Raw genomic sequence first — 17,084 nt, 5'->3', positions numbered from 1 at the left:
ACTGACAGTTTATCACATTTGAAACTGAGATCTGCTTCTTCTTCTCTTGTGTTTTAGATTTCATCCTGATCTTTACTGGAGACACAAGTCAGGTCCTCAGTTCTTGCTGAATCTCTTTACTGCAGCAGCAGAGTGGGATGCAGCTACAGGAGAGAGTTTCTCTAAGATCTTAACCTCTATGTGCAGCTACAAGACTTTTCCACTTGGAGATGATAATAAACCAAAGTTCCGGTCTTATTTCCTGCTGGATCTGTGTTCACATGTGATGAACTATGAGAGTCAAACAGGCAGGAGTTTCCTTCCAGCTTTACAGCCAGTTTACCAGTCAGCATCTCCTGCAGTCTGGACCATAGACCTCTCAGAGAGAAAGGCCTCCATCTTCCTAGAAGTGCTGAAGATGCAGACAGAGAAGAGACCAGTAGAGCTGAGAGGCTGGTCAGATGAAGAGAGTGAAGTGAGGAGTTTCCTGCAGTGTCTCAACTACGTCTCACAGCTCAGGTCAGGGTCAAATGTGTCTTCATTTCATATTTTATTGGAGGTCAGAGGTCACATGCAGGTAACTGACCTGCAACCATCTGTACTAGTGTGTAGTAACGTCTCAGATGTACAACTAGTTACAGTAAACGTGTGCTGTAGGACTGAAGTGTTGCATCATGGGTATTTACTTTTTCTGTGTCTCAGTTAAAACTCAATATTGTGGTTGCGTGTGAGTGTGTGTATGTGTGTGTGTGTGTGTGCAGGTGGAGTTTAAAGATGATAATAAACTCAGTGACCACAGCTATGATGTTGTTAACATTTAAAGTGATCAGCTGTAATGTGATTGATCCATAATAATAAACCAATAAAAAAGTGATAAATATGTGTTGCTGTGAGAATGTACAGCTGTTCCCAGATCAGTTTCTGCAGCTGTAGATGATGATGACTGACAGTTTGTCACATTTGAAACTGAGATCTGCTTCTTCTTCTCCTGTGTTTTAGATTTGATCCTGATATTTTCTGGAGACACGAGTCAGGTCCTCAGTTCCTGCTGAGTCTCATTACTGCAGCAGCAGAGTGGGATGCAGATACAGGAGAGGGTTTCTCTAAGATCTTAACCTCTGTGTGCAGCTACAAGACTTTTCCAAGCGGAAATTGTTTTGATGATGAAAATCTAAGGCAGTTCAAGTCTAATTTCTTGCAGGATCTGTGTTCACATGTGAAGAACTATGAGAGCCAAACAGGCAGGAGTTTCCTTCCAGCTTTACAGCCAGTTTACCAGTCAGCATCTCCTGCAGTCTGGACCATAGACCTCTCAGAGAGAAAGGCCTCCATCTTCCTAGAAGTGCTGAAGATGCAGACAGAGAAGAGACCAGTAGTGCTGAGGGGCTGGTCAGATGAAGACAGTGAAGTGAGGAGTTTCCTGCCGTGTCTCAACTACGTCTCACAGCTCAGGTCAGGGTCAAATGTGTCTTCGTTTCATATTTTATTGGAGGTCAGAGGTCACGTGCAGGTAACTGACCTGTAACCATCTGTACTAGTTTGTAATCGACGTCTGAGATGTACAACTAGTCACAGTAAACTTGTGCTGTAGGACTGAAGTGTTGCATCATGGGCATTTACTTTTTCTTTGGCTCTATTACTTTACTTTACTACAAAGCGACTTACAAGGAGAAGACACCAGCAATTCTCATTCCTTAGATTGTGAGTCAAAAAACTAAGAGCCCTGATAAGGCTTAACTTGTCAAGTATAGAACAGGCCAAATTTTTGGTTGCAATAGTGGTATATTCTGGTGGGAAAGACAAATAGAGCTTGGTGTCATCAGTGTAGGAGTGATAGGAAAAGCCATGTGATTGGATGATGTGACCAAGTGAGCGAGTGTATATTGAGAATAGAAGGGGGACAAGGCAGCCACTTTCTCTGTGAAGAAGGTAGCAAAGTCTTCAGATGAGAGAGAAGTAGAGGGGGGAGGTGGTGGAGGATTCAGGTGGTGGTTAAAAGTAGAGAATAGTTTGCGAGAGTCTTTGCAGTTGCTTAATTTGTCCTGGAAGTATCAAGTTTTGCTGTAGTGACAGCAGCAGAGAAGGATTTCAGGAGAGATTGATATTTACTAAGTTGAAGCAGGCACTTGGATTTCCTCCACTGCCTTTCAGCTGCTCTAAGATGGGTCCTGTGGCGGCAAACCTCGTCAGAGATCCACGGCGAGGGTGGAGTCGCACGTGTCGGTTTTGAGGTTAGAGGGCAGTCACTCAAGTCAAGATGTTAGTGTGGAGCAGAGGATGTCTGTGGCACAGTTAGGGTCCTGAATAGAGAGGATGTCTAGGGGGAAAGCTCAGAGGAAACAACAGAAGACAGTCGAGTAGGGGAGAGGGTGCGGAGATTATGGCGAAATTGTGTTAAGTGTGAGGTGGGTGGGGGGGATAGTCTGAAATGAATAAAAGAGTGATCAGATACATGTAGAGGAATGACAAATGTGTTGGCTGTGGAGCAGTTGCGTGTAAGTACAAGATCAAATTGCTTTCCAGAGTGTTGCTGGCGTGCTAAGAAGTGTGAGGTTGTATGCTGTTACGTCCTTTAGGCCGTAGAATGGCTTGGGGTGCTCTGTTTTGTGCGTGTTCTCTTTTAGGCTGTCTGCTGGGGGAGGAGATTTGGATTTACAGCTCCACCCACCAATTCCCTCGTCAACTGGCAGCCAATCAGCGCACAGGACAGAGCACTACATAAGGACCCTTCCAGCCCCCATTCAAGGCTCATTGTTGTGGAGCCGGAGGAGGAGGAGGAAGCGAGAGGAGAGAGTTGGTTGGAGTTTTGGATTGTAGTTGGATAAGCCTTTTGTTGCGTGTTAGTGATTAGTGTGGTTAGTTGTGGCTTTGTTGTGTTTGTTTTGTCTCTCCTTTCATGGTGTGTTGTCCTCCTGTGAATTGTGTAGTTGTTGTATATAGCACTTGGGTCTGGTATCTGTGTCTTCCCACTGCACATATTCCCCTCGTTTGTGGTCGCGTCTCCTGACCCCTAGACAGGGACATGACAAGTGGGGGCTCGTCCGGGATCGTCGCCATTTTGTGGCTGACGGTCCATTTTGTGCCCGTGTGTTTAGTTTCAGAACGTGCAGTAGTAACCCGAAATCCAGTCAGTAGAGTGCTGCAGTTGGTTCTGCTTGCAGACCTTCCTTCGTGGCACTGTTTATTATTTTCTTTTGTTATTTTTCCTTTCTTATTTTTGAAGTGACTCCAGGGCTGACGTTGCGCATTTAAAGTCGCCTGCCATTGGTAAGCTTTGAAGACTAGGAAAGTTAGAGGTTGGTTAGGTAAGTAGGTGACTGGAAGTTTTGGGTGAGAGCCGTTCCGACATTTGGGGTGTGCAGTAGTGAAGCTTGTGCTTTGTATTTGCAAACTAGGTGAGAGTGAGTGCTGTACTCCAGTATGGAAGGTACACTGTCTGTGCTGGAAGAGTTTCTTCAGAATCCTTCAGAGAATTTATTGTCACGCTGTACAAAGGAACAGTTGCTTCAGATAGCTGCATATTTCTCCCAAAAATTAAAAGACCTTGTTTTGTGTGGTGAAAACGGGTCTAGTAGAAAAACGTATTCTTGCTGCATCGTCAGATCCGGTCTCACGGTCCACTTCGGCCTCGGCCACGAGAGACACAGAGACCGAGCTTAAAATCCGTGAGTACTCCTTACAGGAACGTGTACTCCAATTAGAAGCAGCGAAATTACGTTCAGAGCGGGACATTCGCGCGTTTAGGGAAAAAGAAATGGAGAAGGAAATTCAGCTAAGGAAGTTGGAAATACAGCGGGAGCTTGATTTGAAAAAGTTAGAGCAGGACTCGCAGGAAAATAAGCGTGTTCACGAGTCTCAGCGTGAGCGTGATCGGGAAGAACGCGAGTTCACCTTAAGAAAGCTGGAGCTGGAACTGGCTGTCTGTACTGGGGTCGACCCACGACCTGTGGAACCCCTCTGTGGTTCCAGATTCAGTTCTCCAGGAGGTTTGCCAGGAGGCGGGGAACCGTCGCGGAGAGATTTGCCACATTCGGAAGAACCGGAAAACGCACAACAACCTGGTAATCATTTCGATGTTGCGCATAATATTCGTATGGTGCCACCATTTAATGAACGGGAAGTTGAGAAATATTTTAATCACTTTGAACGTGTTGCCCTTACATTAAAGTGGCCAGTTAATGTGTGGACTTTGCTATTACAGTGCGTGTTGACCGGGAAAGCACAGGATGTGTATTCCGCGCTAAGTGTAGATCAGAGTTTAGATTATGGAGCAGTGAAGACTGCTATTTTGAATGCCTATGAACTCGTATCGGCAGCGTTTCCGGGGTCTTCGGAAAGATGATCGGGTCACGTTTGTTGAGTTTGTTCGCGAGAAGGAGAACGTGTTTGATCGCTGGTGCTCTTCACAGCAGATTACCACCAAGGAACAGCTATGTGAGTTAATTCTGCTGGAAGAATTTAAAAATAGCCTTCCCACTGCCGTGGCCACTTATCTGAGCGAAGCTAAGGTGACCACATTAGCTAAGGCTGCCAGCAGCGCTGACGTGTTCGTCCTGACGCGCCGGAATGTTTTTGGGTCATCTTCCCAGTCTGTAGGATCGTTCGGACCGACATTCCCACGGCGGGGCTGGAGAAATCAGAGGTCGGACCGAGCATCCCCGCAGATGGAGTTTCGTGAGTGTTATTACTGCCACTTGGTCTCACATGCCCTGTGTTAAAACAGAAGGAGCAATCCTCGAAAAACCCTGTGAAGAAGGTGGTTGGCTTGGTAGATAATGTTAGGGTGACCCAGGTGAAGGATTCGGTAAATAAGGAGTTTAGTCCTTTAGTTTTCGATGCTTTTGTTTCTGTGGGTGAGTCTGGAAAAGAACGTGTGCCAATTAAATTATTGCGTGACACAGGCGCCGCGCAATCTTTTATTTTGGATTCCTGCTTACCATTTTCGGAAGACACTTATAGTGGTTATGATGTGCTAGTGCAGGGACTCTATATGACCGTTATGACTGTTCCCTTGCACTCCGTCCATATTGAAAGCAAATTATTTTCTGGTTTGGCTAACGTGGCTATTCGACCTCAGTTACCAATAAATGGGATTCATTTTATTCTTGGTAACGATTTAGCTGGCGGACAGATTTTTCCCTCTCCCGAGGTGATTAGAAATCCTCTGGTTAGCTCAGTACTCGGTAAAGCCTCTCAGAATACTAGTACATTTCCTGCTTGTGCGGTTACGAGAGCTCAGTCACAAAAATTTCTTATCTCCAGATCACAGGTCTGAAATCTCTACGTCCCTAACAGCGTTGTCAAACCTGACTGAAGGTCCGTCTGTGCGGGATGAAAGAGAAGGTACTGACTGTAGGTTAACGCTCTCAGTTGACCAAGTAGAGGTTGTACGTGAGGCGACGTTCCGTTCTGATGCCGTTAAGAAAGACAGTCAATTTTTATGGTCTGAGGACTGTCAACAAGCTTTCCAACATTCAAAGGCTTTAAGTAGTGAACCTGTATTGAGGGCGCCAGATTTTCAAAAACCTTTTAAACTGGAAGTAGATGCAAGTGCCAACGGAGCTGGTGCAGTACTATTGCAGGAAGATGCGGAAGGAATTGATCACCCCGTCTGCTACTTCTCGCGGAAGTTTCTAAAACATCAGCTGAACTATAGCACTATTGAGAAGGAGGCACTAGTACTACTATTGGCACTTCAATATTTTGAAGTTTACATTGGGTCCACTACTCTTCCATTTGTCGTGTTCACGGATCATAACCCTCTGGTGTTTCTCTCCAGGATGAGGAATACAAACCAATGCATTCTTCGCTGGTCCTTGTATTTGCAGGGGTTTGCATTAGAGATCCGCTACAAGAAAGGACTGGACAACATTTTGGCGGATGCCTTATCACGTGCTCATCCTGGTTAAAATTGGTTGAGGATAGAAAAAAATAGGATTTTTTTTCTTTTTTGTGGTGGGGGGGTGTTACGTCCTTTAGGCTGTAGAATGGCTTGGGGTGCTCTGTTTTGTGCGTGTTCTCTTTTAGGCTGTCTGCTGGGGGAGGAGATTTGGATTTACAGCTCCACCCACCAATTCCCTCGTCAACTGGCAGCCAATCAGCGCACAGGACAGAGCACTACATAAGGACCCTTCCAGCCACCATTCAAGGCTCATTTTTGTGGAGCCGGAGGAGGAGGAAGCGAGAGGAGAGAGTTGGTTGAAGTTTTGGGTTGTAGTTGGATAAGCCTTTTGTTGCGTGTTAGTGATTAGTGTGGTTAGTTGTGGCTTTGTTGTGTTTGTTCCCCTCGTTTGTGGTGACGTCTCCTGACCCCTAGACAGGGACGTGACAATGCCAAGATGAAATTGTGGAAATCAGCTGTTTGTGACTTGGGGAGGTCGAGGTTGAAGTCTCTCAGTAGCACAAGGCGCAGTTCCTCATCTATAATGGTGGAGAGAGTTGTCTCGTTCCTCTACAAAGTATTAATCTCACATTTAAAACTCAATACTGCGAGTGTTGTGTGTGTGCGCCCAGGTGGAGTTTGAAGATGATTATAAACTCAGTAATCACAGCTATGATGTTGTTAATATTTCAAGTGATCAGCTGTAATGTGATTGATCCATAATAATAAACCAATAAAAAGTGATAAATATGTGTTGCTGTATGAATGTACATCAACAACATTTATTTCTTATTTCTTATATAGCCCAAAATCACATACAGTATGTCTCAATGGGCTTTGACAGGCCCTACAGTTGACACCCCCCCCCACTTGACCCTTCTGCACACAAGCAAAAACTCCACACCAAAAAACTCTAGGAGAGAGAAAAAAAAGAAAGGAAGAAACCTTGGGAATGAGTGATACAGAGAGGGACCCCCTTCCAGGGTAGAGTGAGCCTGCAAACGGTGTAAGTCCTACGGTTGTAGGGTTGGAGAAGTCCAGGATGTATTAAGTGTCATGGTCTAGATAAGGTGTCCGTAATGATGTTACTGGTCCATTTGAAGATCCCTGGAGCTGTAGTTGTAACGGTGGTGGTGGCTGTGGTGACCCTCTGGTTTGTTTCATGTTTTGTCCTTGTAAAGCAGTTGTCAGGAACCAGGATTTATTTGCTGGTCTGATCACTGGGGTCTGCCAGTAGTCTGGGCGCCTGATTCCATGTCTCGGAGAAAAACAAACAGAAGCAGCGGCAGACGGTTGGACTGTACGACCGATACTGAAATATGTGGTTATAGTGGTATATTGGTGCTACAGTGGCCCGGTACCCTAACTAGGACAGCCTAACTGGTGAATTTAACTTTGTCTGTGTCTAACAGGGGGACTCTGTGATAAACTGGACTTTATAATTGACACTGTGTCAAAATCAAGTGAAATGAGGGTCTAGGACTTTAGCAAAAAGCCAGAGAAAACAGATAGGTTTTGAGATTGGATTTAAACACTGAGACTGTGTCTGAATCCCGGACACTGACAGGCAAGCTGTTCCACAACTGCGGAGCTCTATAGGAGAAGGATCTGCTCCCAGCTGTGACCTTCTGCACCTTTGGTATCAGTAGTGACCCCGCACCCATTGATCGAAGGGGGCGTGGCGGTTCGTAAGGAACCAAAAGTTCACTCAGGTACTGTGGGGCGAGACCATTTAGAGCTTTATAGGTTAAAAGTAGGATTTTGTAGTCAATCCTAAATTTGATGGGTAACCAGTGCAGTGATTGTAAGACTGGGGTGATGTGGTCAAATTTCCTGGTTCTGGTTAGAATTCTGGCTGCAGCATTCTGTACTAGCTGGAGTTTACTCATGCACCTACTAGAGCATCCAGACAATAATGCATTGCAGTAATCTAACCTTGATGTAATAAATGCATGGACCAACTTTTCTGCATCATGCATTGAAATGATATTTCTTATTTTCGCAATATTTCTAAGGTGAAAGAATGCTATTCTAGTGACATTATCTACGTGCAAACTGAATGAGAGACCTGCATCAATGATGACACCTAGATCCTTCACTTCAATACTCGGTGAGATAGAAAGGCTATCCAGGGTTATTGTGTAGTCAGCCAGTTTATGCCTGGCTGCTTGAGGCCCGATTACAAGCGCTTCTGTCTTGTCAGGGTTTAACAGGAGAAAGTTGGTGAGCATCCACTGTCTAATGTCCTTCAGACAATTCTCTATTTTGTTCAGCTGCTGCCTCTGGTCTGGCATTGCTGACAGATACAGCTGTGTGTCGTCAGCGTAGCAATGAAAGCTAATACCGTGTTTGCGGATGACGTCGCCTAAAGGTAACATGTATAGAGAAAAAAGTAACGGACCTAGGACAGAACCTTGTGGAACACCAAATTCTACTTTACTGTGTGAAGACGAAACACCATTGATGTCCACAAACTGATATCGGTTGGTCAAATATGATCTGAACCATTCAAGGGCTGTTCCCTTAATCCCGATAACATTCTCTAACCTGGCAAGGAGAATAGCGTGATCAATAGTGTCAAACGCTGCACTCAGATCAAGCAGGACAAGCAGCGAGATGCGCCCCTGATCAGAGGCCAACAGCAGGTCATTAACCACTTTAACCAGCGCTGTCTCAGTGCTATGATGAGGTCTAAATCCTGATTGATATACTTCATGGATGTTGTTACAGTCTAGGTATGTGCTCAGCTGCTGGGCTACAACTTTTTCTAAGATTTTTGATATGAACGGAAGGTTGGATATCGGTCTATAATTTGAAAGCTGACTGCGATCAAGATCCGGCTTTTTAATCAGGGGTCTAATGACTGCTACCTTGAACGAACTTGGTACGTGGCCGGTGCTAAGCGACGAGTTAACAATTTTGAGGATAGAATTTATAACATTGGGTGCTATTTGCTTAAGGAGTCTTGTTGGAATCGGATCCAAAGCGCAAGTACATTGATTTGATGATGAGATTAATTTGATTAATTCATGCTCTTTAATAGGGTTGAATCGTTCTAATCGGTGGTCTATTAGAAGATTATTTTCCATGGAAATATCGGCGGAGCTATTTGTTGTGCTTTTAATCTTCTCTCTATTTGCGACAATTTTCGTATTAAAGAAATTCATAAAATCATCGCTACTATGATTATATTGAGTGGTCGCATCCATTTCTGTCTTATTCCTGGTTAGTTTGGCTATAGTTTTAAACAGGAAGCCGGGATTTTTTTTGTTTTTGTCTATTAACGAGGACAGATACGTTGATCGAGCCGCGCTAAGAGCCTTCTTATAGTTAAGTAGGCTCTCCTTCCACGCTATTCGGAATATGTTTAATTTACTTTGACGCCATTTGCGTTCTAATTTCCGGGCGGTCTTCTTAAGCGAGCGCGTGTGATCATTATACCAAGGAATTAAGTTTTTATCTCTTACTATCTTCCTTTTGAGGGGAGCGACTATATCTAACGTACTACGCAGTGTTAATTCTAGACATTTGGTCGCTTGGTCAAGTTCAGCGGGGTCTGACGGTGAGTTTATCAGCGTTGATAAATCTGGTAAGGTATTAATAAACCTCTGTGCCGTACTTGATGTAATTGTCCGTTTGTCTCTATAACGAGGGGGATTGAGTTTGTTGTGTCTGAGACATATTTTAAAAGCGATGAGGAAATGATCTGAGACCATTTCAGATTGCGGAAGAGTAACTATATCTTCTATATTTAAACCGAAGGTCAACACAAGATCGAGCGTGTGACCACCTTCGTGAGTAGGTCCTGTTACATGTTGGATAACTCCAACTGAGTCTAATAAAGACAGGAATGCGGTTCTTAGTGAGTCTTCTGATTTATCACAGTGGATGTTAAAGTCGCCGACAATTAGGGCTTTATCCACAGATACAACTAAGTTGGAGACAAAATCTGTAAATTCACTAAGAAACTCAGAATAAGGTCCAGGGGGTCTATAAATAATAATCAATGGAATGAATTTAGGATTTTTATTTTGTGAGACTACATGATTTATATTGGTATGTAGAATCTCAAAAGAGTTAAATCCTTGTCCGGGTTTATGAGTAATACCGAGGTTATCCTTATAAATTACTGCGACGCCACCTCCTCTTCCAGTTAAGCGAGGTTGGTGTACATAGCTGTATCCAGGAGGACTAGACTCGTTCAATGCTACAAATTCGTTTTGTTTTAACCAAGTTTCGGTCAGGCACAGTACATCGAACCCCTGATCTGTAATCATTTCATTGACAATGAGCGTTTTAGGTGTAATGGATCTAACATTTAATAATCCTATTCTTATGTCGGGGGTGCTGGTGGTACGTTCAGAAGGAGTGATAGTAACGGGTAGTAAGTTCCCGAAACAGACACCCCGCCCAGTCCGTGGAACAGACACAGTGTTAGCGTATTTATGAGTTTTATTAATGTTTCTTGTATAATCTCTTGTTTTAATAGAGCGAGGTACAGACACAGTGTCAATATTGTACACGCTGGGTGGCGGCTCTACACAAATGGCAGACACTCGGTTTAGCCGGTCTGTCTGCTGCCTGGTCTCGGCTCTGGCGAGTCAGTTTTGTTTTTTGGTTCTAAGACTATGAGCCAATTTTTTAGACAACTGAGTGGCGCCCGCCCAGTTGGGGTGGATGCCGTCTCGCCCAAAAAGACCAGGCTTCCCCCTAAATATTGGCCAGTTATTAATAAAACCCACTTTATTTTTTGGACACCACTCCGACAACCAGCGATTTATATCGAGGAGCCTGCTACAGGTCTCGTCGCTACATCTGTTCCTGGATCAGTTTCTACAGCTGTAGATGATTATGATATCTATAATTGTCTCTGTTTAGATACATCAGGCCTCGTCAGTCATAATTAGACATTTGACATGTTTTTTATTTCACTTTGTAGCAACCCTTGGATCCAAAAGTGAGTCTGGACTGATTAGTTTATTTTTGCTTTATTCAAAGTCCATGAGAACCCATCCAGTCTTTGTCTCTTTACAGCACTGTGAAAACTACATTAAAATAGACAGAAACATACACATAACTATACATTCTACACAATTCAGAATTAAAAAACACATGAAAATAAACATACCTCGCTGAGCTCACCAAGGAATGAAAACATACAGCAGGACAATCAATTCCTCTGTTATTTTACAAGTGGCCAAGACCAACTTCAGCAATACACTTGCAGCTCAAACTGGGCAACAAACTAAATCCAGTGAACAACAATCCAAACCAACACCTGCTGTCCACATTAATTGGACAAAAAACTCCTCCCACGCAAAGCACAGCACCACCCACAGGAAAAAACACAAGACCACATTGACACACACACCATCACAAAACACATTATAGAAAATATAGATGAATACAATAAAATAAAATTTATATCAAGAAAATGTCAAACACATAAAAGGACAATTGTGGTCCTTTACACACTTTTTAAAATGTATTTTTGTTACAGACTGTAATTTATTATTTGGTTATTATTTGTCACATTTGAAACTGAGATCAGCTTCTTCTTTTGTGTTTTAGATTTTATCCCGATTTTCTCTGGGCACACAAGTCAGTCCCCAAGTTCCTGCTGAATCTCATTACTGCAGCAGCAGAGTGGGATGCAGCTACAGGAGAGAGTTTCTCTAACATCTTAACCTCTGTGTGCAGCTACAAGACTTTTCCACTTGGAGATGATTATCATATATGGATCCAGTCTGATTTCCTGCTGGATCTGTGTTCACATGTGAAGAACTATGAGAGTCAAACAGGCAGGAGTTTCCTTCCAGCTTTACAGGCAGTTTACCAGTCAGCATCTCCTGCAGTCTGGACCATAGACCTCTCAGAGAGAAAGGCCTCCATCTTCCTAGAAGTGCTGAAGATGCAACCAGAGAAGAAACCAGTAGAGCTGAGAGGCTGGTCAGATGAAGAGAGTGAAGTGAGGAGTTTCCTGCAGTGTCTCAACTACGTCTCACAGCTCAGGTCAGGGTCAAATATGATGTTTGTCTTTTTTTATTTTTTATGTATTCAGTCATAGTCAAAAGTCTGGAGGTCCATCACAGTAAAAGCTCCTTGATTTGGGGAGACGTTTTTGTTTCATAATCCTGTGTCTTCAGATTTGTTCTGTAATGTAAAAAATGCCAGACCAATAAACAAGTAGGGGCATCCAAACTTTTGACTAGTTAACTTATTTATCATTTTTATTTATTGATAAATAAGATATTAATTAGATCAGGTGATCAGTAATATCAACATTGATATTACAGATATTTGATTGTGATTTAATTAAAATTTAAATAAAAATGTTTTTTGTATTTTTATGTTTTTAGTGGTGCTGATGAGTTTTTCCCAGCTGTGTGTAAAGCTGTTGGACCCAGACAGGTGGAGCAGGTGACTCCTCTTCTCCAGGCCATGGGCTTCACCCTCACACTGGGAGGAGATTTATCCAGTCACTGCTGCAGGTCTGTGGGTCGAGTTCTGGGCCTTTCAGCCTCCAGACTGGATCTCACTCTACAACCAGAACACATCTCTCTCAGAGGGACCAGACTGATCTTCAAACACATCCACACACTTCACAAGCTCAGGTAACCTTCAGATGTTCAGATCTGAGGACCACACATGCTGATCCTGTGAAGTCAAACAAATGGAACAAACTCATCTTGTTCTCACTCGTGTTTCAGACTGAATAAGAAGATGCTGTTTAGAATAACCAGAGCTCTGAGGTCACAGGGAGGATGTTCTTCTGTCACCATTGAGGAGCTCTCCCTCATCCAGCCAGAGGGGGCACTGTCCAGGATTCTGAGCAGCCTGGTTCTCCTCCTCAGACACTGGACTGTCCGGTGTCTGGACCTGACTGCATGTCAGATTGAGGCTCAGTCTGTCACTGGTCTGTTGATGTACCAGGGTCTTCTCACCATCAGGTCAGACTGAAGGATTTCTTATTTATCTCATATTTTTATGGTTACACATCTACAGAGGCCTGTCTGTGTCACGTTCTGATGTTCTTCTGTCTCAGACTGAGTGCTGAGAGTCTCCAGCAGCTGACTCTGCTGGTGTATGAAGCCCAGGAAGAGGAGCTGACTCAGCACTTCCTGCAGAAGGTCGGTGGTGACCTCACTTCCTGCTCCCTCAACTGGGAGGTGATCCACTATCTACTGCAGGTTAAAGGGCCTCCAATTACTGTGGACTTTAGAAGGAACAAGATGACCCTTCAGAACATCAGAGACATTTTCCCTCATGGCAACAGGGTCATGATCAAGAGGTAAAATCTGATCATCTAGACATGTCCAGAGTCCTGAAGTCCCACACAAAACTGACGAGAGTCTCTGTACCTCCGTAGGCTTCCTCCCAGATTCCTGATGGTCATCATGAGAGAGATCTATGTGACTCGTGCTGCCCACTGTGTGTCCAGTCTGTTGAAGTGGTCAGAGAAGAACATCGTCCTGAACTCCAGGGTGCTGGACGCTGCAGACTGTGCTGCCCTGTGCTTCACCTTACAGCACAGTGAGGGGGTCCAGCTCAGCCTGCTGTGGTCCTCCATACCAGAGGGGGCGCTGGAGAACATTCTGCTGCTGCTCAACAACGTTTCCCTGCTTAGGTTTCTGTATCTTTTTAACTCATCTTATGTGTGTGTGTCCAGTGTTGACAGGACGCTGCTGCTGCTGCAGTGTGTTATTTTAATAATCTGTGTGTGTGTGTGTGTGTGTCCAGTGTTGACAAGAAGCTGCTGCTGCTGCTGCAGTGTGTTATTATAATAATGTGTATGTGTGTGCGTGTGTCCAGTGTTGACAAGAAGCTGCTGCTGCTGCAGTGTGTTATTATAATAATCTGTGTGTGTGTGTGTGTGTGTGTGTGTGTGTGTCCGTGTCCAGTGTTGACAGGAAGCTGCTGCTCCAGTTGCTCCGCTGCTGTTCTTCCTCTGAGCTCCAGCAGGGGGCAGCAGCTGCTCTGCTCCGGTCTCTGCAGCACAGACTAAATTTCTCCTGCGTCTCAGCTGTGGACCTGACTGGACCGTCTGATGGACAGGTTCTGGTACTGGGACATGAAGACTGCAGGGTTTTCTCCATGGTGATCCAGAGATCCAGTGTTGCTGTGGAGCTCAGTCTTCATGACTGTGAGATTGAGGATGCTGGTTTGCAGCAGTTTTTCCCGATTTTACACCAAATCCGTCTCAGGTTGGAGTCTTACAGCTCATCCAGCTACAATTTCTACTTGACATGTAGTACAAAACATAGTGTAATATACAGTTATATACAGTATATATAGTATAAATTTTTTTATTTTGCATCATTACTTATATAGAGGGTCTACACAAGGTTCAAAATATTAATTATATTTTGCATATAATTCATATTTAACATATCATTCCTTTTTTATAAGAGAGAAATGAAAGGCATGTGTCTCAAATAGTACATGATTATCATAAGGTGGGGCCCTTGAGTATCTGAAATCTGAAAATCTGATCCATAATACAGCTGAACAAGTATAAAGTAGAGCAGGAGTCTCCATCCTGAAAAAAAGTATAATTATGACTACTTACCCCAACTCAGATTTTAAAAAATAAATCACTTGGGCCCTTTTCAAAATGAAAAAGCTGATTGCTACATACTAAATTTCTGAACTTTAATAAACTGTTTCTCTCTCTCAGCTGTAGTAAAGCTCTGCTGCTGCACTTCCTGTCTCTTCTCTCTGGGGGATCGGAGGCGGAGTCTGTGAAGTGGGCGGAGTCTCTCTCTCAGGCTCTGGGCAGGGAGGTGGACCTCAGCCACACCCCTGTGGACCACGGTGCCTGTCAATCTATAGTGCTGCTTCTGGAATATTCTGAAGGGCTTTCAGAACTGGACCTCAGCCACTGCCAGCTGACTGACCGCTGCCTGGAGCTGCTGCTGCCCCACCTGCAGAAGACACGAGTTCTGGAGTGAGTGCAGCTAGAGGAGTAGAGAGGGGCGGGGCTTATACTGAACTATATCATCATCATCATCATCATCTTTCTACTTTCAGCCTGAGCAACAATAACATCACAGACTGCATGACTGAGAGACTCTACAGCATCATGTCAGCTAGCAGCAACCTTCACACTGTCAGGTGTGTGTGTGTATGTGTGTGTGTGTGTGTGTGTGTGTGTGTGTGTGTGTGTGTGTGTGTGTGTGTGTGTGAGTAGGGTGGTAGTAGCCTAGTGGATAACACACTCGCCTATGAACCAGAAGACCCAGGTTCAAATCCCGCTTACTACCATTGCGTCCCTGAGCAAGACACTTCAGGGAGACTGTCCCTGTAACTACTGGTTGTAAGTCGCTCTGGATAAGGGCGTCTGATAAATGCTGTAAATGTAAATGTAATGAGTAGGTGTGTGTGTGTGTGTGTGTATTGCACTGTTTTAATCTTCACCTCTTTATGTCTCTACAGGCTCTTCAACAACAAGATCACAGATAAAAAGCTTCTAGTGACAGACAGGCGTGTAGAGATCTGGTGACCAAGTCTGACAGACGCTCACAGTGATGATTTATTCACTTTTTTTTCTGACCTGTTCAGTGTAGCTGTGAAGATGCTGAGGGTGATGTGTACAGGGTACAGACACACATCATGGGGTTACTGCAACTTTCAACAACTTTCAACAACTTTCATATTCATAGTGTCAAACAAATATATGGGAAGAAAACTCCAGAAATTACTAATTTTATCATGTGTAATTTCATATAAATTCCATATAAATATGTCTACACAATTCTAAGTTGTGTGTGGATTTTTGTGTTTGTTTATGAATCAATTTTTAGTGTCATAATTAAGTGTTGAATTTAATACATTTTATTGATTATGTTATTTTTATTATCCCACATGTAATCAACATTATGAGCAAACCAACATTATTCACAGGATGATCATCACCAGCAGCATTTCAGTAAAAGAAATAACAGAATCTGTGCCTGTATTAACAGTAAAGTGTGATGATGATGTGTGTAAATGTGTGTTATGCAGGAGCAGAACATTTATCTATGTAACCTGAATGTCGACAGTCTTGTATTAAGTGTATGTTTTTACAATTTTTTTTTATTACAAATTATTACAATTTTTTTACACACTGGTAACCATATCTGTGATTTCTATTCTTTTTACTTTGATGGACTGTGCAGTGTTTGTACAGATCCATCCTCCACGTTGGTCAGTTTTACTCTTTACTCTCCTCTACTGTTCATGCTGGAATGCTGCAGTTTCTCTGCCTGACCACTGTGTGGCAGCAGAACCTTTAAAATAATTCATATATTTCACTCAATAATTCCTATCAGTGGACAGGAGATCCCCGTCAGGAGAAGTGTGAACGCAAAGGAAGCTCTCTATGGATGAAAATCAAGCCCTGAAGATGTAAAAATCTAAGCCCAGCCGTTTACTTTCATTTAATCAACATAAGGGTGGAAGTAGCCTACACTCATAAACCAGAAGACCCAGGTTCAAACCCCACCTGAGCAGGACACTGAACCCTGAGTGTCTCCAGGGGGGGACTGTCCCTGTAACTACTGACTGTACGGCGCTCTGGAAAAGGGCGTCTGGTAAATGCTGTAAATGTAAATTTCGTACATTCAGGACCACTAGTAAAAAGTAAAGTCGAGACGTCATAAACACACACTGACACATACACACTGTGGGCCTAATATATAAAAGTGTATATTTGGGTGTAAAAATCAGGCGTGATTCATGGAACCGGTGTACCTGTACTGAACCATGTGTAGGACATGTCCATCTTGATAAGTCTGGCGGCTGCGCCCCAAAACTCTGCGACATGAAGGAACTGAAGTTGGCAAAGAAGAGGAGTTTGGACATTGACGTTGTTGCAACTGAGGAACATTACTAATGCAGTGAAAGGTCCAAAAGAATGAAAATGTTAATTTATTGAGGTGGACAGGAATAGAATGATGTTGTGTATGGCAGATCACCACGGCTGTGAATGTAACTCGCCGAACTGCAGCTGAGTTATGGTTTAGTAATGTGTTTAACTTAAATCCCAGCAACGTGTTTATCTTAGTTAAACTAGATTCAAAATGATGAACATATAGGTAAAAAAAAAGTGAAGAGGTCGGATATTTTAAAGTGTTTTCTTCATCAATCAGAGACAAACGTAAACTTGATCGATGTTCATTTTATTATACCAGATGATTCCACACCAAGCATCAGTGGCTTCTTGCAGAAACTGGAAACTGGT

General features: G+C 43.5%; 1 protein-coding gene across 1 annotated transcript in view; it reads left to right on the top strand.

Moving 5' to 3' along the window:
* The window catches only part of LOC114796724 (uncharacterized), a 68,739-nt gene extending 52,771 nt beyond the window's left edge, over positions 1-15,968 (top strand). Inside the window, exons 17-27 of the mRNA XM_028991174.1 lie at positions 58-498; positions 979-1,431; positions 11,432-11,872; positions 12,220-12,474; positions 12,571-12,810; positions 12,906-13,151; positions 13,230-13,487; positions 13,762-14,064; positions 14,538-14,807; positions 14,891-14,974; positions 15,296-15,968. Coding sequence (XP_028847007.1) covers positions 58-498; positions 979-1,431; positions 11,432-11,872; positions 12,220-12,474; positions 12,571-12,810; positions 12,906-13,151; positions 13,230-13,487; positions 13,762-14,064; positions 14,538-14,807; positions 14,891-14,974; positions 15,296-15,362 — 3,058 coding nt within the window. The 3' untranslated portion in view covers positions 15,363-15,968. The remainder of the gene's footprint in view (positions 1-57; positions 499-978; positions 1,432-11,431; positions 11,873-12,219; positions 12,475-12,570; positions 12,811-12,905; positions 13,152-13,229; positions 13,488-13,761; positions 14,065-14,537; positions 14,808-14,890; positions 14,975-15,295) is intronic.
* The last annotated feature ends 1,116 nt before the right edge of the window (positions 15,969-17,084 follow it).

The sequence above is a fragment of the Denticeps clupeoides genome, chromosome 9 (assembly GCF_900700375.1).
Source record: "Denticeps clupeoides chromosome 9, fDenClu1.1, whole genome shotgun sequence".
Classification (NCBI taxonomy): domain Eukaryota; kingdom Metazoa; phylum Chordata; class Actinopteri; order Clupeiformes; family Denticipitidae; genus Denticeps; species Denticeps clupeoides.
This window is presented reverse-complemented; position numbering and strand designations above follow the sequence as displayed.